This window comes from Panthera onca, chromosome D3 (genome assembly GCF_046562875.1).
Source record: "Panthera onca isolate mPanOnc1 chromosome D3, mPanOnc1 haplotype 2, whole genome shotgun sequence".
Classification (NCBI taxonomy): domain Eukaryota; kingdom Metazoa; phylum Chordata; class Mammalia; order Carnivora; family Felidae; genus Panthera; species Panthera onca.
The window spans coordinates 80,196,862-80,221,009 of record NC_138350.1 but is presented as its reverse complement, the minus strand read 5'-3'; the positions used below and the strand labels follow the sequence as shown (position 1 = coordinate 80,221,009).

At 45.3% G+C, this 24,148-nt stretch overlaps 1 protein-coding gene and 1 long non-coding RNA gene across 2 annotated transcripts; one reads left to right on the top strand and one right to left on the bottom strand.

Annotated features, from left to right (window-relative positions):
• Nucleotides 1–23,641, bottom strand: SERPINB5 (serpin family B member 5). The gene is made up of 7 exons (XM_060614033.2): nucleotides 23,363–23,641; nucleotides 15,647–15,821; nucleotides 11,648–11,785; nucleotides 8,750–8,867; nucleotides 6,166–6,308; nucleotides 3,361–3,528; nucleotides 1–490 (listed from the first exon to the last, which is right to left on the bottom strand). Exons 2-7 carry the CDS (start codon nucleotides 15,812–15,814, stop codon nucleotides 98–100), a joined length of 1,128 nt encoding a protein of 375 aa, XP_060470016.1. The 5' UTR covers nucleotides 15,815–15,821; nucleotides 23,363–23,641; the 3' UTR covers nucleotides 1–97.
• On the top strand, nucleotides 13,457–14,625 carry LOC132666087 (uncharacterized). The gene is made up of 2 exons (XR_009604475.2): nucleotides 13,457–14,117; nucleotides 14,433–14,625. It is a non-coding gene; the product is annotated as an uncharacterized LOC132666087 (long non-coding RNA).
• Nucleotides 23,642–24,148: the final 507 nt, after the last annotated feature.

Below are 24,148 nucleotides of genomic sequence, written 5' to 3'. Positions count from 1 at the left end.
TCCAGCAATATTAACAATTTATTGTATTTAGAAAGTGTTTCTTTGGATGCAGAGTTTACAGAAAAGTCAGGTGGGACTTAACCTGGGCTTTTGCCACTTAAGGGGAACAGAACTTGCCAAAGAAAATGATGTTTCGCGTTTTGTTGTGCCTGACGATGTAAATAAATGGGTGGTCGGCATTGAATTCATCCTTGTGTTGCAGGATTCGTGACCCTGGCACCTCCATGGAATCCCCACCATCTTCAGTTATTTCTAAGCACACTCTGTGAACAACATTGGAGAGGGCCACTCCCTTGGTCTCTGACATTCCAGAGAAATCAGATGTATTCTCATTAAAGATATTTTTCAGCCCTAGATTTTCCAGACTAGCTTTGGGATCAACAATCTTTTCCACCTTAAATTTTGGAATGGAGAGTTTGACTTTGGCATTGGCCATGGTGCTGGGATTAGTCCACTGCAAGAGCGTCTCTGAGTTGAGTTGTTGTTCAACCTGAAGGACCAAAGGGAAAGGAAATTATTTTTTTATTCCCAGATGTGAAAGATCCAGCTTGATTGGCAACAGAAAGTGCCATCGTGAGTCCAGTGCTGAAGCAGTGCCCTCGGACCACCGAAAATGGAATCAACCCTGCGGTCTGGGTGTGGGACTGGTTTCTCGTCTCAAAGATGCACCCGGCCACCCAGCACTGCTCTCCTCCCCGCCATGCTCCAACCACAGTCCCCTTGCCCTGAAATGTCTCAGGCTGTTTCTTTCAAGTCATAGAGTAGAAATGGATGTGTGGCCGATGATGTTGCATAAATAAGAGTAAAATGAACATAAAACTAGGAGGGCTTTTATACATACTATTGCTTGAATGCTTGTTTTAATTTCTCCTCTAGGAAATCCAGAATATTCGGGTACTTGGCCTGGCATCAAAAGTAACTCAGATCAAATCTAAAGTTACTCTTTGTAAAATGAGTTACTCTTTGTTAAGCTGTCTATGGTCATTCTCTAAGACCGGGGGTGATGAATGCATCCCTTTCAGTTGGTTATTTTAAAAATGAGAGCTATGCCATGACACGTGAAATGGTTGAGTCACAAAATTCTTCACTGAGCAAATCTGAAATTGCCCCTTGCCCTCCCAACCCCTCACTGGCTGGAGAAGAAACAAGAATACAACAGAATGGTAGTACCTTGACCGTATTATCATGGGACAATCCTGCACTGAAGTTATTCACATGAAACTCATAAAAATCAGTAACATGGCAAGGTCACAGACTGGTCACAAGTCTGTTTGTTTTGTGTTTAGTGGGGGAAGGTACCGTTGGATTCTCTTGTTCATCTATGATAATCTGGTTTTCAATGACTACTGTTTTTATTTATGGCACATTATTAGAACCGAAAGATTGCCATAAGTAACTAGAGTTTTTCAGCCAAAAGGTATATTCTCTTGCCCATTTATTATCTGAGAATGAAGAGAGGGAAGAATATTCATTCATAATTCAAAAAGACTAGTCAGAAGGGGGGACAAAAGTATTTTCCTCTCCTCCATTATATATGTGTTATGGGTCAAATTGTGCCCCCTCCCCGCAAAAAACTAAATTTTTATATTGAAGTCTTAACCCACGGTGCCTTAGAATGTGACCTTACGGGGAAACAGAATCCTTGTAGGTGTCATTACTTAAGACGAAGTCATTAGGATGGGCCCTGACTTAATATGACCAGTGTCCTTATAAAAAGGAAAATTTTGGACACAGATACACACGCATACAGGGAGGAAGCCACGTGAAGACAGAGGCAGAGATTGAAGTGACACATGTATAAGCCAAGGGACACCAAAGATTGGCGGCCAATCTCCAGAAGCTAAGGGGGGAGGCATAGAACAGAGTCTCCTTCACAACCCTCAGCAGGAACCAACACCTGAGCTCAGATTTCTAGCCTCTCGAACTGTGAGAGAATAGATTCTTGTTTAAGCTACTCAGTTTGTGGTACTTATTATGGTGGCCCCTGGAGAAGAACACAAAGCGTGTTCTTGAATTTCTCTGAGGCTCAAAAGTTCGGTTTCTCCCATTCTGTACTTTAATCAGAAAAAAAAAAATGGTATGAGGGTCTTTCACGTAAGTAAGGTAAAGTGTAAAACAGCTGAATAACAACAGCGAGAGAAGAGGAGATAGGGCATGGAGTGGAGTGAAAAAGAAAATGCACAGTGAATGTGAATAAAAGAATAATGAAGGCCAGGGACGCCTGGGTGGCTCAGTCCCTTAAGCGTCCGACTCTTGGTTTTGGCTCAGGTCACGATCTCACGGTTTGATCATGGGTTTCAGCCCCACATCAGGGCTTGGGATTCTCTGTCTCCCTCTCTCTCTGCCCCTCCCCTGCTCGAGCTCTAAATAAATAAATAAATAAATAAATAAACAAACAAACATGAAGGAAAAAGAGTAACGAAGGCCAGTGATGGATAAAGCCTAATGACCATTAAAGCAGCAGGTAGGACGGACATGGACTGAGACCACTCCCTGGAAAGCCAGGGCGTAACCGAGGCATGACTGGAAATGAAGCAGGTGACCTCTGGGGTCCTCAACGAGCCTGTCCTTCTCCCTGGCCAAGGGCCGAGGCCCCGGTGGAGGGGAGCTAGGGAGCTGGGAAAACGGGGCCGAGGGGGGAGCAGGTGGCCCTGGGTGGCTGGATGGGGCTGCCAGAGCAGAGGGGGAGCAAAAGCATCCTTCACAAGGAGATGAACCTCTACTGCTATCTACACCTCGTGCCTCTAATAACCTCCATAAAGGATGAAGCATAATAAAATCTCCTCTGGGTGTACGCATTAAAAGAGCTTTTCCGGACCAATAGAAGGTACAACACAAAGTGAACCCTAAAGCAGGCTGCAGACTTTATGAATAATGTGTGGACAACTGGTTCATCGGTTGTTTAACAGATGTACCACACTAACGCAAGATGCTAATAATAGGCACTCGGGGCTAGATTAAGAACACAGATTCCAACTTCCTGGGCTCCAATTCTGATTCTACGTGCCACCGATGAGTTAGGTGACCACAGACTTGTCACCTCCCCTGCTGTGCCTCAGGTCCCTCAGTCAACAAGAGCACCGTGACAGCTTCTAATAAATAGATAGGCCTGTCCCAAGAAGTCGAGGAGAAGGCGTACGTGGGGACCTCCCAGCTCCTGGCTCGTCACGAGTGCCAAATACATGCTGGCCGTTTTCGTATTAAAGACAAAGGCCCAGAAAGGACCACGAAACCCTTGGAGACGACCGAGCAAGTGATGTGTAAGGCAGGGCAGCGTCACAGCCACACGCAGTGCCCTCCACACGGCTCCTTGTCACAGCAGGTGGCACCTTTGTGTTGAACACCCCTCTCCCTCCTCACCTTCTCCAGGCCCGTGGACTCATCCTCCACATCCTTGGGGAGCAGAATAAGCAGGCTGAGGTGTTTGTTTTGAAAGGGAAGCTCTATGACCTTACAATTGATACCATCAATGTTGCCCATACAGAACGTGGCGTCCATATTCATCATCTGCACCGGTTTGGTCTCTGTCTGTAAGAGGAGAAGAAATTCGGATCACTTGCTTTTCGATTCACACAAGCATAAATACACACACCCGCACGCACACGCACACACGCACGTTTGTTCTTGTTATAGTTTCAGACCATTGTGGTGTAATCATCCATCCGCTGGGATCCCAACTGTACTGGACCCAGACCATCACCGACTGTCCCCGGACGAGCAGTGACTTCCTCTGAAAAGCCATTCACATGCCTTATCATTCCAATATATTTCGGGAACTATACGTAATACGGCACTTATACAAAACATTGAAAATAAGACAGTAAGACTGAAAACAGAGGCAGACTTTGACTTAGTCTTTATAGATGCTCATAATTGCCAGCTCTTTATTCCTGGTGGAGTGGACTTGAAAATAAATTCGAGGGCAAACCACATAGCTACTTAGGCAGCGTTTGCTGATCGAATACATATGAGGGAACACTCAGCACACAGCAAGACACAAATCACATTTGTTTGGTCCTCTGTTCTCCTTTGTTTCTAATCCCCCTCTCCCTGTACGGCCGCCTACTCTGATCTGAGCTGTGAAGAAGTCTGGATTTGAGATAAGAACCTGGGGTTTCAGTCTCAAATGTGACATAAACAGATGGTGTGATCTTAAGGGAATCACTTCACTTCTTGGACCTCAGTTTCCTTGTCAGTAGCAGGAGGGAATTGGACATTTCAGAATGGTCGTTACCTCTGGGGAGGAACCTTGAGACAGGGAAGGAGGGGCTACCCAGGGGAAGTGCTATTGTTGCTGTATTTTTTTTTTCTTCAAAACATCTGAAATAGAGGCGCCTGGGTGGCTCAGTCGGTTAAGCGTCCGACTTCGACTTCAGCTCAGGTCATGATCTCGAGGTTTGTGAGTTCAAGCCCCGCGTCGGGCTCTGTGCTGACAGCTCGGAGCCTGGAGCCTGCTTTGGATTCCGTGCCTCCCTCTTTCTCTGTCCCACCCCTGCTCACACTCTGGGTCTCCGTGTCTCTCAATAATAAATAAACATTAAAAAAAAATTTAAAGATCTAAAATAAATACAGCAAAATATAAAGATTGGCAAAGCTGTTGAGTACATTGGAGTTTGTTTTATTATTTTCTAGAATACTCTACATGTTTAAAATATTTCATAATCTCTTAAATGAAACTATTAAGTAACCAAATTATCTCTTAAGTCGCTTCTAGTTCCAATGCATTCCACACTCCTCCAAAAGGGTCTTGGTGCCCAGGTTTTTCTCTCTGGGCAGCATCCCAGGCCCTTCCTTCTCTCTGTCCCCACTGATATCTGACTGTGTCTCTGCTACTGACATGACTGATTCTCTGAAGGAAAATTAGTTCATACTAAAGAGTAAGAGACTGACAGTAAATTACTGTAGCTTATTATTTCGATCTATACCTCCCTCAGGATATTTGCCTGTTAACTGGATCTCTTTTAGGGGAGATTTTAAACTTCATATCAGGCCTGGGAGATAATATTTCAGTAAAACTTATATCTGGGATCTTCAAACAGTAAACTGAATTTCCCCCAACACCTCTCAGCAGAGCTAGACTGTACTAATTTTAGTTTTTGTAATACCTCTATTTCAATACTTGTCACTTGGTTAGAAATGTTTGTTTATGTGACTGTTTCCCACACACACACACCCCTCACCCTAACTAGACTACAGTCAAAGCAGAAACCATGTCTTATGATCTTGATATATCCCATCACGTAGTAGTTGCTCACTAAATATTTGGTCAATAAATAATTAAAGACTTCCATTCTAGGTACAACCAGAAATAGAATTAGGATAGAAAAGCACACTACTTTTGAAATTTACTGCTAATGCTTCCATTTATTTCTCTTAAAGATGCTCTAGATTTGTCTAAAACTCTCCATCAAGTTAGACGGCTAGTCGTCTGAATTTGCATATAGTTGTGGCCACCAAATACAGTCGTCTATTTCATTTATCAGCACCGAAGATGGATACAATAATTCCGTTTTCTAGAATATAAATCGAGAGACATATCTTCTGAACACATGACTAAATACAGACTCTTCCAAAAAACGTGTGTGTGTGTTCACCTTGTCCGAACAGGCACTATTTACACCTTTCATAATATAACTTCCTCAATTTAGTCTACCCTTAAAGAAGACATCATGGGACAGGAGAAAAGGTTTATTTAGTAAAACCTGTGAAAAAGTTCAGAGGCTGACAAAAGTAATGCAACGGAAACGAAGGAAAAGTCCGCATTCAAAAGGAGGGCGTATCCCCACGCAGCCTGGAGCAGTGTTTTCCTGCTTGGTTAGAGGCCACGCTGAAAAATCAGTGACATTTCAAATCTTGGGTGAACTCTTCTAGAGTCTGAGTCTCCAGGATCTGACACCTCCCAGCTTTATGATTTAATGACAGTAAAGGAGTCCCCCGCACTCCCCCTCCCTTCCGCCCATGAACACTTTCTTAAATATAAAAACTACACCTCTGGGTGCAGTGGGGGCGTGCTCACTGACTATTACAAGAGGGGATTATGGTTCTTTGCCCACCCCTCCCCTCCCAACCATTGGTCTCAGGAAAGGCACACTACCTCCTATGCCTCAATTTTCCATAATTTTTCAGATCTGTACTTGGGAGCCTTTGACACGCGGCCTTACGTACCTTGTTGATTCTGAAAGGGCATTCTCTGGTTTCGGATTCAGGAAATTTCTTCATCCACTTTCCAACGAAGTAGGCAGCATTAACCACAAGGATTTGGGTCTGGTCACTGACACTGCTGTCAGACAAAATGTTCTCAAAGCGGCCTGCAAACAATTGTAGGAAACCACAGATTGCACAGGGTTATTCTTCAACACCACATCTGGGATCCACACCGCATCCGCTCCCTGGGTATTTGTCACGGCTGGAGCCACCCATGCAAGGTTCGATCGATGGCCCGGAATGCTTCACAAGGGTTCCTTCCTCTCCTTTCATCCTGTTTCGAGAAGACTTACCGAAGAGATCTGGCGGCAGGGGTGGGGCGGGCAGAAAGCAGAGGGGAAGGGAGGGAGAAGAACAGGAAGAACAGGAAGAAGAAAAACACGAGCTACCCCTTTTGAATGCCTTGTGTGGGGCAGTGTGCTAGAGATTTCCTATGCACGATATCGTGTATTTCTCCCCATTTTACAGATGAGGACGCTGAGACTTGCTGTTAAGTCACTTGCCCAAGATGACACATGAGCAAGGAGGGATTCGGGATTCAAATGAGTCTTTTGGACTGCAAAGCCTGTGCTCTGGGATGAAAATGCACGAGTGTAATTTTAGCCTTTTCACGCGTGTTCCCTCACAATGATCCTGTAAGGCCAGGATCTTCTGCCGCATTTTATACTTGAGGAACCTGGGACTCGGAAAGGCCAAGCAGCCTTCCCCGTGCCCGCAGCTGGAAAGCAGATCCGCACAGAACCAAGCTGCACTCTTGGCCAAACAGCTTGGCACCCTCCCCTCCCCCACCCAAAGATTACATTGCTGCAGACACCTGTTTGTGTCAAGGTCGGCACTGTAATTACCACAGAGATCAAGCTCCCAACAGCCACAACAGTTCAGTGGTGATAATGCCTTGATAGAGCAAAGTCCTCACATTTGAATAGTACTGACATGTTTTGCAAGGGATTCTCACTGACCTAATCCCTCGGATTGTCACCTCTCCGCTCAGGACCCGCTTCGTGGACCTGTGGCGGTGTGTGTGCAAGGCCCTGTACCGGCTTCATGCTCCCCTGTCACCACCTTAAAATGCGTAATACCTTTTTTAATAAGGAGCCCCGCATTTTCAGTCCCGCCAACATCACATGATGTGCCGAATCTGTAATCATGTCAAGGAAGGAACTTAAAGACCAGAGAAGAAGGGGAGCCAGCAGGTGGTCCTTTCAACCGAAACCTCGAATTTCTGATTCTAAACTCAGAGGACTTTTCACTAAGCTACCTTCTCCCATAAAAACCTTAAATTTGTGAAGGTCTTTTGAAGGCCCTTGGGGAGCAAAATACAATTATATGGCAATTCTAGAAGCAAAACAATCACACAGCGATTTAAACGGAGCTGCTTTTGCTTATAAATTTTTAAATTGTGCGCAGCCTGGTGTTACTTATACCTGTTTTTTCTTTACATATGAAGGCAATGAAAAGGTCATTTCAAGGACATATATATGTATGAATATGCACGTGTGTCCACGCATAGCTATGGCTACCATATATTACCTTCGCTATCTTGTATTATTCGTTAACCTCTATTATCTAACCTGATTCTCACAACAACCGTGTAAAAATTAACCAAGTAACATATGCCCCATTTTACAGTTCACTAAACTGAGGTTCTCTAGCCAAGTAACTCAGTGCAAAGCGGCAGTGTCTGGATTTGAACCTGGATTTGAACCTGGGTCTTACATGACTCTGAGACCACGTTCTCTCCATGGCCTCACTCTGCAGTTACAGCGTGGAACCTGTCATTCCTGAGTCAGCGGCACGACAGGCCCCCTCTGGCCATTCCTACAGGAAGCGTGTACAACACAACACAAACATGTCCCCGGGAAGGGACACATGGACACTGACCGGCACTCAGACTCATCCCAGCTCCAATTCCTATCCGGGGAGGACGACTCACCATGGAGGTGGGGTGGGGCGGGGAGGGTCGGTGCAGGAGGAGAGCACTGAGCCAGGGGCAGGACCAGGCAGATACTGCGGAAGAGACCCTGAGGCTAGCAGAGGGCAGACCAGCACTGGGAGTGGTGGGTCTGAGGACGAGTTTCCTCCTCAGTTCGCTTTGTTTTGTTTTTTCTGGACGTGTGTTTGATCGCCTAGGAGCTTCTGTCCTTTTTTCCTTCAAAAAATTTGCAGAATTTTTGAGCCGAAGGTGGCCGCAGGGATTAAGTTAAAGCCCAAGCCCTTCGTCTCCGCATCGAGAAACCGGCCAGTGAGTGGCCCAAAGCCACCCTCTGTTGGAGGCAGGGCTGGGGCTCCAGGAGGACCAGCCAGCAGCTCCCTGGGGAGCACAGCAAAGTGGACCAGAACTGAAGCACCAGGAATTCCTGCCAAGCCTTAGATGACGAGGGTGTCGACACGCCCAGGAGTCACGTGGTTGACATGTCTGGCATTTCAAGGGCAAGAATTTAGCCTGTCTACCGAAAGCATCCAAGGAAGCCTCCACATATTCAGTCCTCTGCTTAGCAGAAAGAGTCAAGAGAAGGCGGTGTCCAAGTAAGTAAAAGATACTTGCCGTCGGTGAGGTCCTTGATGGACTGGTTGATCTGACTTTTCGTCTCTTCCAATTTATCTTTGAAGTCAACGGTTTCCATTTCCTTCGCGTAGGGTCTCTTTGTAGAGCTGATGAACTCCTGAAAAACGTCCAGCTCATAAAATCACAAAATACCTGAACTCTGCAGCCAAACCATCGTGCCCTTCCACGATTCCAACTAAATTGGGGTTTGTAAAATGTCCAGGTGGGTGGATACCCTTTCAGCATCTGTAAATACTATAAATGGAGGCTTGGTGTGGAAATCAATGAAATGCCCTTCGTACAAAGTGTTTCATTTCTTCAATTCTAAGACAATAGCTATTATTAAATGCCTCTCTCAGTGTAGTAGCAGCTTTGGAGGAAAGAAAGAAACATTACACTACACGAGAGTTACAATATGAATTCCAACTTAGAAACATTAAAGGGCATATTATATAGATATAGATATAGATATAGATATAGATATAGATATAGATATAGATAGATATCTTAGAACAGAAGAAATGTACAGAAAAGAGAACTCTGTGAGCAGAAAACTCTTACTCACTGAAATTCATACCAACTCTAGAGATTTCTTGCTACTTAAAGTGGAGCTCAAGGACCAAGAGCCACAGCATCACCTGGGATCTTAATAGAAATGCAAATTCTTGGGGCGCCTGGGTGGCTCAGTTGATTAAACATCTGACTTTGGTTCAGGTCATGATCTCAAGGTTCCAGGGTTTGAACCCCGCATGGGACTCTCTGCTGACAGATCAGAGCCTGGAGGCTGCTTCAGATTCTGCGTCTCCCTCTCTCTCTGCCCCTCCCCCCCCCACTCTGTCTCTCTCTCAAAAATAAATAAATGGTAAAAAAAATTAAAAAAAAAAAAAAGAAATGCAGGCTCTCAGGCCCCACCCCAGACCTACTGAACCAGAATGTGCATTTTAACAAGATTCCCGGGGGACTCTTCTCACATTTAAGTTTGAAACACGGCTCCGTAGTGAACGCGGCAGGGGTTCTATTGTTAAAAATGCCAAACCCCAAGACCCATCCCTGTTGAGTGATCTGAGGCCAGGAATTAGCACTTTTCACAAACATCCAGGTAGTTCTGAGGCAGGCAGCCCCCCTCAGGCCACGCACTCCTTTGTTCTATTAGTGGTGCATTTGCAAGTGATGTACACCCAACAGAAGGATGGAAAAAATTTCTTTAAACTTCAAAAATTTCTTTAAACCGGCTTTGAAAAAATCTCTTTCAACTCCAAACTCAAGTTTGGTTGAAATAATTCAAAATGTTGAACGGAAGTTCAACCAAATGAAACATATCTGATTAAACGTCCTAAGCACAGGGGGCCCCTTGAATTTCTTCACAGCAGCGACAGCCTCAGCCACTCTGCATCTGTGAACTACAACCCAACCTTGGGACTGCGTGTTGCCGTTGACTGAGAGCACTGGGGCCACCCCAAAACATCAGATAAAGACACCTCCACTGTCCTCACTGCTGGCACAAAATGTATTCAGCATCTCCCTAAGGACCACCTGGGGAGCTTTCAAAAAACTTTCCATGTTCGGACCCCAGCTCACATCTCAGTATTTTTTTTTTTAATTCTGTGGGTGATTGTTAGCAGAAAAGAAGGCTATGTATATATGTCTTCAAACAATAAGAATAAAGTTACAACATGGGGCGCCTGGGTGGCTCAGTGGGTCAAGCATTGACTTCGGCTCAGCTCGTGATCTCATGGTTCACGAGTTTGAGCCCCGAGTCAGGCTCTGGGCTGACAGCTCAGCTCAGAGCCTGGAGCCTGCTTCAGATTCTGTCTCCCTCTCTCTCTGCCCCTCCCCGACTCGTGCTCTGTCTCTCTCTCTCCCTCTCAAAAAAATGAATAAACATTAAAAAAAATTTTTTTAAGAATAAAGTCACAACAATATCTAGTGATGGATGTCCTCAAAAGATCTCAACCAGAAAGACAGCTACAGTAGCAATTAGTAAAACTATGGTAAGCTATTTAACTGGCAGTCTACCTTTTAGATTTGGAGAGCTTGCAGTTTTGACCAGGCAACCACAAACTGAATCAATTCTTTATTGTTAGAGAAAGAACGTCTATGTGGTAGTCTAGAATGCTGGCTACATGTTTCAAATACAGACTTGAAAAATATTGTGATATACTCTGGGATCAAATTTAAGGATACTACAGTATACTTTATATGATTCCTTCAAGAAACAGCTAAAAGTAAATAATTAGAGCTACCTTGTACAGATACCCACGCGACCAGCCGAGTAAAACAAACAAAACCAATTTGTGACGGATGAAAACTATTAATTCATACAGTTGTTATTTTTCTCATTGATTTGGGAAACATCAAGAGAATATTGTATGCAGAAACAGATGAGGCGGAGAACTTTAGAGAACTCAAAATGTTCATCCAGGTCATTTGCCCTGCTGTTTAAGGAGAACCTTAGCTGACCCAATGGTCACAGATATTAAAAAAGGAGAATTCCATACATTCCCTTACCCCCTCACCTCCCCCCTTAACTAAGCCCCCCACTACTTTCTCAGGGCAGACAGTCTCTCCCTGGCTGTCCTGTCTGCCCCTCCTGGCGGTGTATCAATAAACTTCTATCTCCTTTGTTCTGTCTCAGGGCCCTCCCCACCCCCCACCCCCACCCCCACCCCCACCCCCGCCACCCTCTATCCGAGATCGGGCCACACCACACTTGGCGCCCCCCATCTGATCAAGAGACCCCACACTCCCCACCAGGACTGATTTATTTTAATAAGCTTCAAATCATCAATGAGCATCTTAGAAGTGGATTTCGCTGAAAACAAAGTGGTGGGTGTAACCGCATGAAAATGCCACTCCTGGTAAAGAGTCGAATGGTGCGAATTGCTTTAACCCACTTACTGTAGAAGGATTCAGAGATTTGTCTACGTAGAGTCGTTTGATCAGTTTCAGGGAGTAAAAGGAACTAAGTTTGTTCACATCCGATGTCACTGTTTGAAATCCAAAGGGTACATCTTTGATGTTTCCAAAATGAAGGACCTGTGAAGAGAAAACAACCCATCATCCATGAAGCTTTGTCTCTTCCCGCTACAATGGATACAGGACCGTGGTCAGCCGCCTCGGGGGAGCAGTATCTTCCTGCTCAACTGTCCTCATAAAGCAAGGCTTCTCGACCTGAGTGTCATTGACATCTGGGGCGGGATAATTCTTGGGGGTGTGTGGGGGTGCAGTCCTGGGTACCGGAGGATGCTTAGCGGCACACTAACTGCCAGTAGCACTCCTTCCTCCATTTGTGACACCAAAAATGTCTGCGGGCCTTGCCAGATGTCCCTGGGATGAGAGGGAGAGGAACCGTCCCCAGCTGAGAAACACTGCCATAATGATACTCTTCTCTTTACTCAACTATTGGGGGGATTTTGCCCTTTGCTCAAAACGATGCCTCTGAGGCTCAGACCAAGGCCTTTCTAAACATGGGAAAGAGTGAAGCTGGGGTATAATTTCTATCCAATTTATTTATTACTTTTTTGATATTTACATATTTATGTATTTATTTATTTTTGAAAGAGAGAGAGAGAGAGAGTACGCGCGCATGTACGCACAAGTTGGGGAGGGGCAGAGAGAGGGGGAGAGAGGATCCCAAGCAGGGATTCAACGCTGTCAGTGCAGAGCCCTACATGGGGTTCGAACCCGCAAACGGCAAGATCGTGACCTGAGCCGAAATCAAGAGTCAGACACTCAAGCAACCGAGCCACCCACGCGCCCCCCTTCTATCTAGTTTAGACGCACGCAAAGGGAGATTAACACCAAGAGAGACCATCACTAGGCAGATGTCAGATTCGGGGATAGAGGGTCTCTAGCAAGGTCTATGTGACCCCATCAGTTGCTCCAACAAGTCGCTCTAACCGTGAGCTGCTGCATCACCGGGGGTAGGGTCAGCACAAGTGGTGGCTGCCCTGGGTGGGCTACAGTCAGACACCCTTGCCTTGGAATCCCAGCCTGTACCCGCCAGAAACGTGATCTTGCCCAGCCCTTCAGAGCTTCCCTTTCCCCTCTGTAAAATGGACTGAGAATACCTACTTTTCGTCATTGCAATGATCATTGCAGACATTATATGGAAACCATCTAAAACATCATATCGAAACCTTAACGATGAGGGGCGCCCGGGTGGCTCAGTCGGTTAACCTCCTGACTTCGGCTCAGGTCACGATCCACGGTTCGTGACTTCGAGCCCCACGACCGGCTCTGTGGTGACAGCTCGGAACCTGGAGCCTGCTGTGGATTCACTGTCTCCCTGTCTCTCTGTCCCTCCCCGCTTATACTCTGTCTCTCAAAATAAATAAACATTTAAAAATAATTTAAAAAGGGCGCGTGGGTGGCTCAGTCGGTTGAGCGCCCGACTTCGGCTCAGGTCATGATCTCACAGTTTGTGAGTTCGAGCCCCGCATCGGTCTCTGTGCTGGCAGCTCAGAGCCTGGAGCCTGCTTGGGATTCTGCGTCTCCCTCTCTCTCTGCCCCTTCCCCACTCATGCTCTGTCTCTCTCTGTCTCTCAAAAATGAATAAACATTAAAAAAAATTTTTTTAATAAATAAATAAATAAATAAATAAATAAAAATAATTTTAAAAGAAAAGAAAAGAAACCTTAATGATGAAATTAGGAAGTGGGGTTCATGAGCAAATGGCTAAGAATTCTTGAGACATTTTTGGTGCAAAAAGGTAATTTTAATATAGCACAGGGACAGGACTTGTGGGGAGAAAGAGCTGCGCTGGGGTTGTGAAGGACTGATTGTATACTTTTAAGTTCGTGGTGGGAAGGAGAATAGAGATAAAGTAAGTTTCTAAGGATTTTGAAGCAAGGCTTTCAGGACCTTGTGGGGCTTAGGTGCCATTAAGATAAAGTTACTTTTAGCTTTTAATGACATATAAACATTGAGGCAGCCATGAGTCCCTGAGGAAGGTCACACTCAGGAGGTTTCAGGTGTCAGTGGGCTGCAAGCTGTAAGGAAATTTAATTTAAGCTACGTGTCTCTTGCCTTTGTTTCCCTAGTCAGTTAGTAGTTATTCTTACAGTTCTATTCTAAGCTACTTAAAACCACGATGCTATCTTCTGGAAGAAGTCCCCTTCTATTTTGTTCCTAACTTTTCTTTCATTCCAACCGATAGCCCAGCAGCTCTTGTGTTTCATGGTGCCCCAAAACGATGTCTGCATAAGGTGATTCTCTCCTGACTCTTAAGTCATAATAACTGCCCTGACACCACACCCTAGGTAATGTCACTAAATGGGCACATTGTGCCTGTGACTCACAAAGCCTCAGTACTGCAGGGTTAGATGTCTGATCCAAGGCAGTACATAGCTCTCCTGCCTAATGACAGGTAAAAAGACCAAAAAATTAAAGAACCCAGGTCACCATTACTGAGGGAACCATTGTAGGTACTGAAAAGAGCTTTATTATTATTACTAAGAGCAGACCCACCACCAGGAAGGTCTCTTTACCATCCCTTCTCTAGTGGGAGACAAGGAAGGTAAAAGGGGGTAGGAATGGAGGGATGGGGGGTGAGGAACCAAGGACGGAGAAGAGAGAGACAGCTTTTCTCCACAAATGAAGTTTCTTTTCCAAGCCTCACTCAATTTCAAGTGTAAATTGTTCATCCTGACCAAAATAATACTTTGTGGGTCTTACTTTGTAGGGATTTATGGATGTAAGAAGAGGTCCCTAGTTTTGAAATGCTTGTGAGTTGATGGAAGAGAAGATTCTACTGAACATAAAACCATCAACCTAAGAAGATAACGGAATGGAATTAGAAGCACATCCACCTACGATCCAAAAGGGGACAAAACTTCCAGGCATAAAATAAATAATTCATGGGAATGTAATGTACAGCATGAGGACTGTAGTTAATAACACTGTATTATATACTTGAAAGTTGCTGAGGGAGTAGATCTCAAAAGTTCTCTTACAAGAAAAAAAAAGAATTTGTAACAAAGTAGAGTGAGAGATGTCAACTAGACTTATCGTGGCGATCATTTCCAATATGTGCAGATATCAAATTATTATATGGTACATCTAGAACGAATATGTTGTATGTCAATTATATAACAGTTGAGAAGAATGATAGCCTAAAATAAAGGTAAGTGAGCAAATATGAAATGTAGCAAGATAGAGAAGATCACTCCATTTGGAGGTCTAAGAATTTTACAAAGCTAGATGGTCAGCCATAGCCAAAAAGAAACTCAAACAACAACAAAAAAAGTAAAATACACGCACATATACATATAACTATATGCATATGTGGGGGAGGGTCGACATCAGTTCATTGCATTCTTCTTAAATAGGATACTCAAGCCCCAGGGAGTATTCTGGAACGTAAATAAGCACGACGCATCTGCTTCTTTATCCCTGTTACTTGAAGGCAGAAAAAATTTTAAGTTATTTCTATACCAACATAAGCACAGATCGATTTATCTGATATGGACATATTATAGGGTAGAATATATCACAGAGCAGAATGAAGTTGAGCCTGCATCTTAAAATAAAGCATGATGCCATAAATAAACACGCACTGGACGGGGTATCTGCAGTGTCACATTTAACAAACACCATCTTGAATGATTTTCACAAAGTATCAGATAGACTCGCCAAAGGCTACTGGTTAGTGTAAATATTGTGATTGCCTAGCAAGCAGGTCCCCAGGTGGTCCATCACAACATGGTACTTGTAAATGTGGGTCGCAGGACAGATTAACGACACACTTAAAGATAGATTAAGACGATGCGAGAAATGGCATATCTCTCAATCCTGAGGAATTTTCTCCAAGAGCCCCCATTCATTTTCCCGAGGCACCGCCTCTGTGTTCTGGTAAGTCTGTTCCCACCGAAAGCAGAAACAAGGTATGGAGCTTACCTGTCCAATTTCATTTGCTGTGTCACCTTTGGTGCCTACTTGAGCAAGTGACAGAGAGGTGGAGAGACAGATCGGAGAGAAGAGGACATTGCCCGCTGGCTCCTTTTCACACAGTTGTTTGAACAGGTCAACTGCAAAAGCCGAATTTGCCAGTTGTAGAGCGTCCATTGTGGGCCTGCAGCAAAGGACAAGGATGAGGTTATTTCTAAAGCGTCTTTGAGGTGTTCTCAACGGCAGTCTGCCAATGCAACGGGATTCTATTCAAACAAAGTAACGGTCTTGGGTAGAAGAGAGGAAGGAACTTTCAGTAAATGCAATCTGAAAAGCCAATGGTGAAGAAACTTCTGGGAAAATGTCCTAAGGTCTGAACAGTCCAGCACATGGGATCCTCTGTGTGTCCAGCTCTGCCCAGAATCTCCAGATTCAGGCCTACTCGGCCACAAAGGCCATCCTCAGGAGCCTGCACACCTCTTCCTCAGCAGGTGGACGGAACAGTTGACGGCACTGATCAAAATCAGTCGGTCTTAAGGGCACCCGTGTGGTTCAGTCGGTTGAGCCTCCCACTTTGGCTCAGGTCACGATCTCACAGTTTGTGAGTTCGAGCCCCGCATTGGGATCTCTGCGGCCAGCACAGAGCCTACTTTAGATCCTCTGTCCCCCTCTCTCTCCTCCCCTCATCCACTGGCTCTCTCTCTCCCTCTCTCAAAAATAAATCAAAAAATCAGAGCAGTTTGGTATGGTTCAATTTAATATTTAGTAAGTGTTACAGGTTGAATAGTGTCTCCCCAGAGGATATGTTGAGGTCGTGAGGGTGGCCCTAATCCAATATGACCAAGGTCCTTGTAAAAACAGGAGAAAAGACACTGAGACAGACGTGCACAAAGGGAAGATGGTGTGAATGCACCCATGGGGAAGGCCGCATGACAACAGAGGTAGAGAGTGAACTGGCGTTTCTACAAGCCAAGGAATACCAAAGATCACTGGTAACACCAGAGCCTGAGAGAAAAACGTGGAACAGACTCTCCCCTACGGCTTGCAGAGGGAGCAGGGCCCCGCGGGTACCTTGATTTCAGGCCCCTCCAGACGGTGGGAGAATAAATTTCTATTGGTTTAAGCCACGCAATTGGTGGTACTTTGTCATAACAGCTCTAGGAGACTCATACAGTCAGTCATGCCTTAGTAGGCCACCTAGAACACAGCAATAGTTAATAAATACAGCTGTTAATGTTTTTGTTGTTAGTACACACCTACAGTGTGGAAGACACTACACAAAGTATTAGAAGGATCAACTGAGTCCCTCCTCTTCTGAGCCTGCCATCTCTGGGGGCAGATACGTAGGCAAGTAAGGGGAATGTGCAGCTGCCCGTGCCGTGCGAGCGGTGTGACAAATCATATAGGAGTTAACGAAAAGAGAGAGAAGGTGGGTTCAGCTAAAAATACGGGGCCCGGGGAACTGGAGACAACAGCAAGCGGGCACCTAGTCCTGTCTGAGGACTCTTATTCTCCTGTAGGTTCTCTAAGTCCCTGAGACCCTTTCGGTGGGTCTGTGAGGTCAAAACCACTTTCAGGGGCACCTGGCTGGCTCCGTCGGTGGGGAATGCAACTCTTGATCTTGGAGTCGAGGTCGAGCCCCTCGAGGGGCACGGAGATTTTTTTAACGTCATAGAAGTTTTTAGACATTGTTTGTCTTTCCATTGTCAATCTGTCACAAATATGCAGCAGAGTTTCCAGAGTCTGCGTGATGTGTCTTCTATTAAACCAAATATTAAAGAGATTTGAGGAAATGAAGAGACAGTGTTACTTTTCTTTCTGCACCTCTTTTCCTTTAGAAAACAGTGGTTTTTCATAGAAATAGGTTATTCGTGTTAATATGTAAGGGTCACGTGATTGGTATCTTCAATAAATGAGTAACTATTTTAAAATTTCTCCAGTTTTAATTTCTGATTTGGTCAATACCAATAGATATAATTGACATCAAAAAAAAAAAGAAAGGAAAAGAAAAGAAAAACAACTCTTTGGGATCCTTGGTAATTTTTAAGAGGTCAAAGGCATCTTGGAATTGAAAAGTTTGAGAACTGTTATTCTAAGAAAAGGTCGACCTTTCTGTTCAATCCAGTCATTACTGACCAAGCCTGAAGGCACCTAACTGAAGGAGTCAGGGCATAACACTTTCTTGAACAGAACTGGGCTACATAGACTCTTCAGCCCCTGCCTGAGCCCAGGATAGGAATCCGCCTTTTATGGGACATGTGGCTTGTGTGCAAGATGGATTCGAGAAGGTTATAATGTATCTCAGAGTCTATAAAAGCAAATCCATTACCAAAAAGAATGTTTTGTTGACCCATTCATGCTCGCTGGTCATCTCCAATGACTTCTTCCTCCTTTGTTTTATGTTCCCAATAAGAACAGCTAAGTGAACTTAGGTCATTGTTCTGAAAACCTACCACAAGGTAACCTTAAATCTTACATTTCTTTGGGGCCCGAGACCTTCTCCTCTCTCTGGGGCGGGATCTGCTCGGGATGACTGTACACTCCCAGGCAAAGCCGCCCAACATCAAGGGTACGGAGGGCAATGAGACAGAAATGGAAGCACGCAGGGTGTTTTGACCAGTACGTCCACCACGAAGAAATTAAAAGAAACTTCACGAAAGGTTTGGGGGATCTCTGTAACAGACTTTCAGGACTTGAAGTCTGGCTTTCTCCAACAGCAAATTTAACACGGATGGGACTGAGTTCATCAACGACTAAAATTCAACATGAGTCATTTCTCCATCAAATAAAGATGCCTATATGAGCTATTTCTTCACCAAAGAGAGAGGCCTAAACCCAAGCCACTGCAAACTTCTCGAAGCTTTTACAACTTGAGGCCTGATCACATCAATAATAAGATGAAAACATACCAACTCTGCTTGAACAAACATCAGTAGTCCTTCCCAGCATGTACTTCCTACCCTTCAAGAAGAGAAATTAGAATAATTTTGCGTAATCGATACAAACTTTACTTTTAAAGTTTGATTTCCTCTGTGTATTCAAGGCCTTGGAGTAATCCGCTCAGGGAATTCTGACTGCAAACACCTAGAAGCGGATCAAAGGGTAAGGAAATGTTCATTTTACCACATTGTTCAAGTGAAGCACTCTTCATTCATCCTTTAAAGCATCTGAAGGTAAATTTAGTCTAAATGGTTCCATGCGATACAAGATAATGGCGGTTTTTAGGACAGCGGATTACACAATCCAGTTAACACTGTGTTGCAATTCAAGGCTTGGATTTCCAGTCCCTGATGGAAAATGTAAATCAGTACACGTCTATCAGCTGATGCTTTCCCGACAGGGGCAGACCCTCCCTTTCAAGAGTCTGTTCCTTTGCATGAAAGTCCTCAGTGTAGGCGTCCAAACAGGTGTGCCTTCTTATCTGTGTGCTGACTGACTCCTTTCTCAGAAAATTCTCCCGCGAGTCAGGGAAGGTCCTACGGCCTTAATATCTGAGGTCCTAGAGATAACAATATTGTTGGATGCCTGACGAAGGAAGCAGAAAATGGGTGCACACGGAAATCTGTGTAGAGGCAAGCAATCACCAAGCAAGTAATCCACCAGATATCGCATGGCAGACCTCATCACCTGCTTGGTGATTAATACCAGCAGATCTAAAAACACTTAAAGCCGATCTGGTCTGAGGTGGTTCCAAGGGATGACTTTGGCCACAGCCCATTGCCACCTCAAGGTGCTGCAAGACAAAGCATGCAAAAAAAATCCCAGCAACGTAGCAATACAAGCCCAGGAAAATGCATCCGGTCTTACACGGGCCATTTTGTGCAGCTAATGCTATACAAATTATGGGTCCAAGAGTAGAGGTTAGCAAGTCCTCCATCATAATTGTACATGCCTAATGACCTGTGTTCAGAGTGCGAAAAATCACTGCAGGTTTTTTTTTATTTGTTTTACTTTTCACTTGGTCACAGAGAGAACTTCTGTCCTTTTCATGAAAACCCTCTGACAATTATAACAAAAAAGAATTTCCATTACAGCTCCAACGTAGGAAACGCTACATGTTTTAGTCACTTAAATGTTTCAAAGGCACTTTTATTTTAACCAGAGAAAAGTGAGATGGAAACGTAAGGCACAAGTACAGACACAACAAACAAAAACTTGTAAGAATGTATTGCAAAGTTGCCCGCTGTTTGCGTTATGTCCTAAAATCGTAAGCCTTGAAAGTGGAGCCAGATCTTGGAATGGATCTAGTCTGGCTCCTCCTGTTCATGTCCCAGTGAGGAAAGTGAAGTGGGCAGAGATGAAGTGATTGTCCCAGGCCACCCACACAGGGAGGTGAAAGTGGCAAAACCAGACTTTCATTTCCACCAGCTGCCAGCCGGGTACTCCCGACCACACCTCATCATAATCGTGTCTTGGCTGGTATGTGTTCTCTGGAGTGTCTTCGGAGCTCCAAAAATTCTACACATCCTGAATTACCCCTTTAGAGATACCGAGAGACTTTGCATATTGTTTTAAATCAACACAAAACTTTGTTTCCCATTTTTGAAGAAGTTCTTGTTCTCTCTCTGCTATTTACATCGCAAGCTATTAATTTGATATTGCTCTCATCTGATAAGTATGGCCTGAGCACCTAATTTGTGCCAGGCACTGAGCTAGACATTAAGGAACCACAGGGGAATACACACTTGGTTCCTGCCTCTGAAGAGCTGTCGTGTGGCCTCACACGTGTGATAGTGCGATTAGTGTTTGGACGGGGGCACAAGTTACTTGTGGGGGGCACAAGTACTTCGGGAGAGGCAGTTCACTCATAGAAAAATCTCAGTGAGGGGTGCCTGGATGGCTCCGTCGGTTAAGCGGCCGACTTCAGCTCAGGTCACGATCTCATGGTCTGTGAGTTCGAGCCCCGCGTTGGGCTCTGTGCTGACGGCTCAGGGCCTGGAGCCTGCTTCAGATTCTGTGTCTCCCTCTCTCTGACCCTCCCTCGTTCATGCTCTGTCTCCCTCTGTCTCAAAAATAAATAAACGTTAAAAAAAAATTTTTTTTTAAAAAGAAACATCTCAGTGAGGTCTCCTCAGAATCAGTTCCATCCAAGTAAGTCCCACCAAAGACGGGTCCTAAAGGATAAGTAGGAGATAGTCATGCAAAAGTGTGTGCCGGAGAGAACAGACCCAATTCAGAGAGTGCAGGTGACTCCCAAATGAGAGCAGGCACATGTACTAGGATGTAAGCTGGGTCACTGAGCTCAGTTCTCTAGACCTAGAGCTGGTCACTGGCCCCTGCATAAAGATTCCTAAAGGTTCTTTTTTTAAATTTTTGTTAATGTTTATTCATTTTTGAGAGAGACAGGGAGACAGAGAGACAGAACATGAGCGGGGGAGGAGCAAAGACGATGGAGACAGAATCTGAAGCAGGCTCTGGGGATCTGAGCTGTCGGCACAGAGACCAACACGGGGTTTGAACCCACAACCCGTGAGATCACAACCTGAGCCCAAGTCAGACACTTAATAGCCGACTGAGCCACCCAGGCACCCCAAGATTCCTAAAGTTTTTAATGCATCTAAGCCAATGGTCCTCAAACTTTTCATCTGTAGACCATCTGGCTGAGATAAAGACCTTATGGGCAGGTCGACCATATGTCCCGTTTTGCCTGGGACAGTCCTGGTTTATCTGTGTTGTCCTAACATTAGCAAGAGTGCCCCTTTCCCTCTTAAACATGCTGTATTTGAACCAGATAAGTTCACTCTACCAACAGACCCATTCTTCTATGCACAAATGCATGTGCACACACACATGCACGCACGCACACACACACACAGCTATGTACATAAGCTTTTTCATTCCTTACCAACTAACTTTTCACTGTGTCAGGTTATTGTGGAAATCATTTAGACTAGCCTGCCTCAGTTTACAGATGAAGAAAAATGTGGTGAATAAAAAACCTCTAAGTATTCAGTATAGCCAGTCCCTAGGCAATGTGTCGAGAAACCTTGCCTCTAATAATAATAACTACAGTGGAGAATGCCTAAAACCCCAGTCTCTGCTGTCTGCACTCCCGAGAAGAAAAAGTCAGAGCCGGATTAAGAAAATAGGAGTTCTTGCAGCTTCTGCAGGGTGAAAGAGTTATCATGAGGATTAAACAAAGCCATGAAATGAGTAGATGCATGTGAAAAGTGCTTCGTTAGCAGGAAAGGAGAACGCAGCTATTAGTAATAAGGCCAATGGCTTGATTGCCGGTGGCAGGGGTGCTACTGTGCTCAGATACTCTGTTTGGAAGCCTGATCTTGACCCCTGAGCCTTCCCACTGCTGCTTAACACTAGAGTCAGGCTTGCCACACCAGAATGACCAAAATTGCTCTGACTGCATACTTTCAAAGTCAAGCAGAGGGATCGAAGGGACAGAATTGAAAGCATTAGGAAGCGAAGAAATAAACCGGCTGAGTCATCTGGACAATGCCTTTCTTCAGGCGGCTGCCATCTCTCCACCCATCAAGGAACCCACCCAACTTGCACAGACTGGTGAGGACTGAGATTTGGGACACACCTGATTCTATTCGAAACCTCTTTGGTGACGTTGGGGTGAAAAAGTTAAGGGTGCCTGTGGAGTCGTGGAAAAGTCTACAAGCTATGAGTTTGAAGGCCCGCAATCTACTTCATCTCCCCACTTAGAAGTCGCGTGACTGCGGACACCGCTTCGCCTCTGCGAACCTCCACTCCTCATCCACAAGCAAAGGGCCGAGCTGTGGTCTGGCTAAACCCCTCAGCTCCGCAAAATCGTGTGTAATCTGATTACGAGCCAACTGAACAGCCTGGCTTGTTAAATTGATCTTTAGTATGATACACTTAAAGAAACCACAAAAACCATAGTGTGTATCAGGAAGAAACCATGAACCAGCCCATTTGAAAGAACACACACTGTAGGGACGCCTGGGTGGCTCAGTCAGTGAAACGCCCGACTCTTGATTTCGGCTCAAGTCATGATCTCATGGTCGTGGGTTTGAGCCCTGTGTCAGGCTCCATGGAGCCTACTTAGGATTCTCTCTGTCCCTCCCTCTCTCTGCCCCTCCCCTGCTCTCACACGCACATGCTCTCTCTCTCTCTCCCTCTCAAAAATAAAGAAACGTTAAAAAAAAAAAAAGAACATATATTTGAAATATGTAAATTGTTTCAACTGTCCTGAAACCCATAAACAGGGAGGGAGAATAGTCTCCGCCCGGAAGAATGTGGTTGCTAGTAAAGTGAACAGTGACTGGTTGCATTAAATTGTCAAAAAGAAGAATGGTTCCAAAACTGAACTCTCACCCAACCAGGAAGGTGGGCCAGACTCTCAAACGCCTTCGCAGTCTCTCCGGTTTTCAGCACCTGGCCCTTCCTGAAATTAGTGTCACAAAATCCATTCTGAATTCCCAGGCACGGCTGAAGATGTCCTCAGGAATACTTTCTCCTCCGGGAATCACTGTTGCGCTGCCCGCCCCCCCACCACCACCCGAACCCCCTAGCCAGGTTACGTCTTCACAGTTGGATGTGATCTTGCTCCCTACCTGGCATTCCTGGTTCCCGAAGGACCCAGAGCTCAAAGTGCCGCCCACGTGGCGACACTACAGCCCACAGCCTATCCTTGACAGTAACCTTCATGGCGACCGACTCCACCATCTTGAAACAGCTCAAATAATTATTGCGTTTCAAGAATCTCCCTGAAAAATCGCCCTGCTCCCGCGCTTTGCTCACCTGGAGTCACAGTTATCCCAGAAAACGCACAGCAAGGGAAAAGGAACACGAGAGCCTCCCAAGGACCTTGATGTAGGAGCAACCCTCTGTGGGGCAGAGGCAGGGCTGGCTCCCCTGAGCAGGCACCACTCCCTCTGTGACCACTCCCAGCCTGCGCTCCCGGCTCTTACTCATGCCTCTTGGCAGCAGGTCCATGACTGGAAAAAAAAATGATTCAGGTTGAAGTTGCTGTTGTCTGCACAGCCTCCAAGGGCCTCCAACATGCTCGGGCAGGAAGGGCTTCGGTGGATCCTGCCTTGGGCTAAATATGTACATACATTCATCAGGGCAACCCTGATAGGCCACGTGGGACCGGAAGGTGAAATATGATATGAAATAGAAGGAATATGTGACGGTCGTAATGATTCAGACTTCTCAAATAGGGTGGTGCCCGAAAAGCTCCCTAACCCCCACCTTTCCACGTAAACTGGGGCAGCTCTCTCTGCTAGGTGCGAAAGAGGTACTCCCTATCAAACAGGATGGCGATCACAAAGGAAGAGGGCCTAGAAATTAAATGAAGTATGCTTAGCAAAATACGTAATACCAAACTGATAGGAGAAAGTGCTTGATGAAGTTCCCAGTGATTAAGATACACAGCTTTGCTCTCTGTGGAGCCTGCTCTTTGCAGATTCCAGAGTTCCTGCCATCCTGTGGCTCCTTCATTCAGTGGGACCTACACGCTTCCTACCAAATCTGTTCTCAGGAAAGTACCTGAAACTAAGCCATTCATTTTTCTGCTCTGCTCCC

Excerpts from the sequence above, each read along its gene's own strand:
- SERPINB5 (XM_060614033.2), bottom strand. The coding sequence starts at position 15,814 with ATGGACGCTCTACAACTGGCAAATTCGGCTTTTGCAGTTGACCTGTTC. Across the intron at positions 8,868-11,647 it reads AATCTCTGAATCCTTCTACA|GAGTTCATCAGCTCTACAAA; the intron begins GTAAGTGGGTTA and ends GACGTTTTTCAG. Across the intron at positions 6,309-8,749 it reads CATCAAGGACCTCACCGACG|GCCGCTTTGAGAACATTTTG; the intron begins GCAAGTATCTTT and ends AATTGTTTGCAG.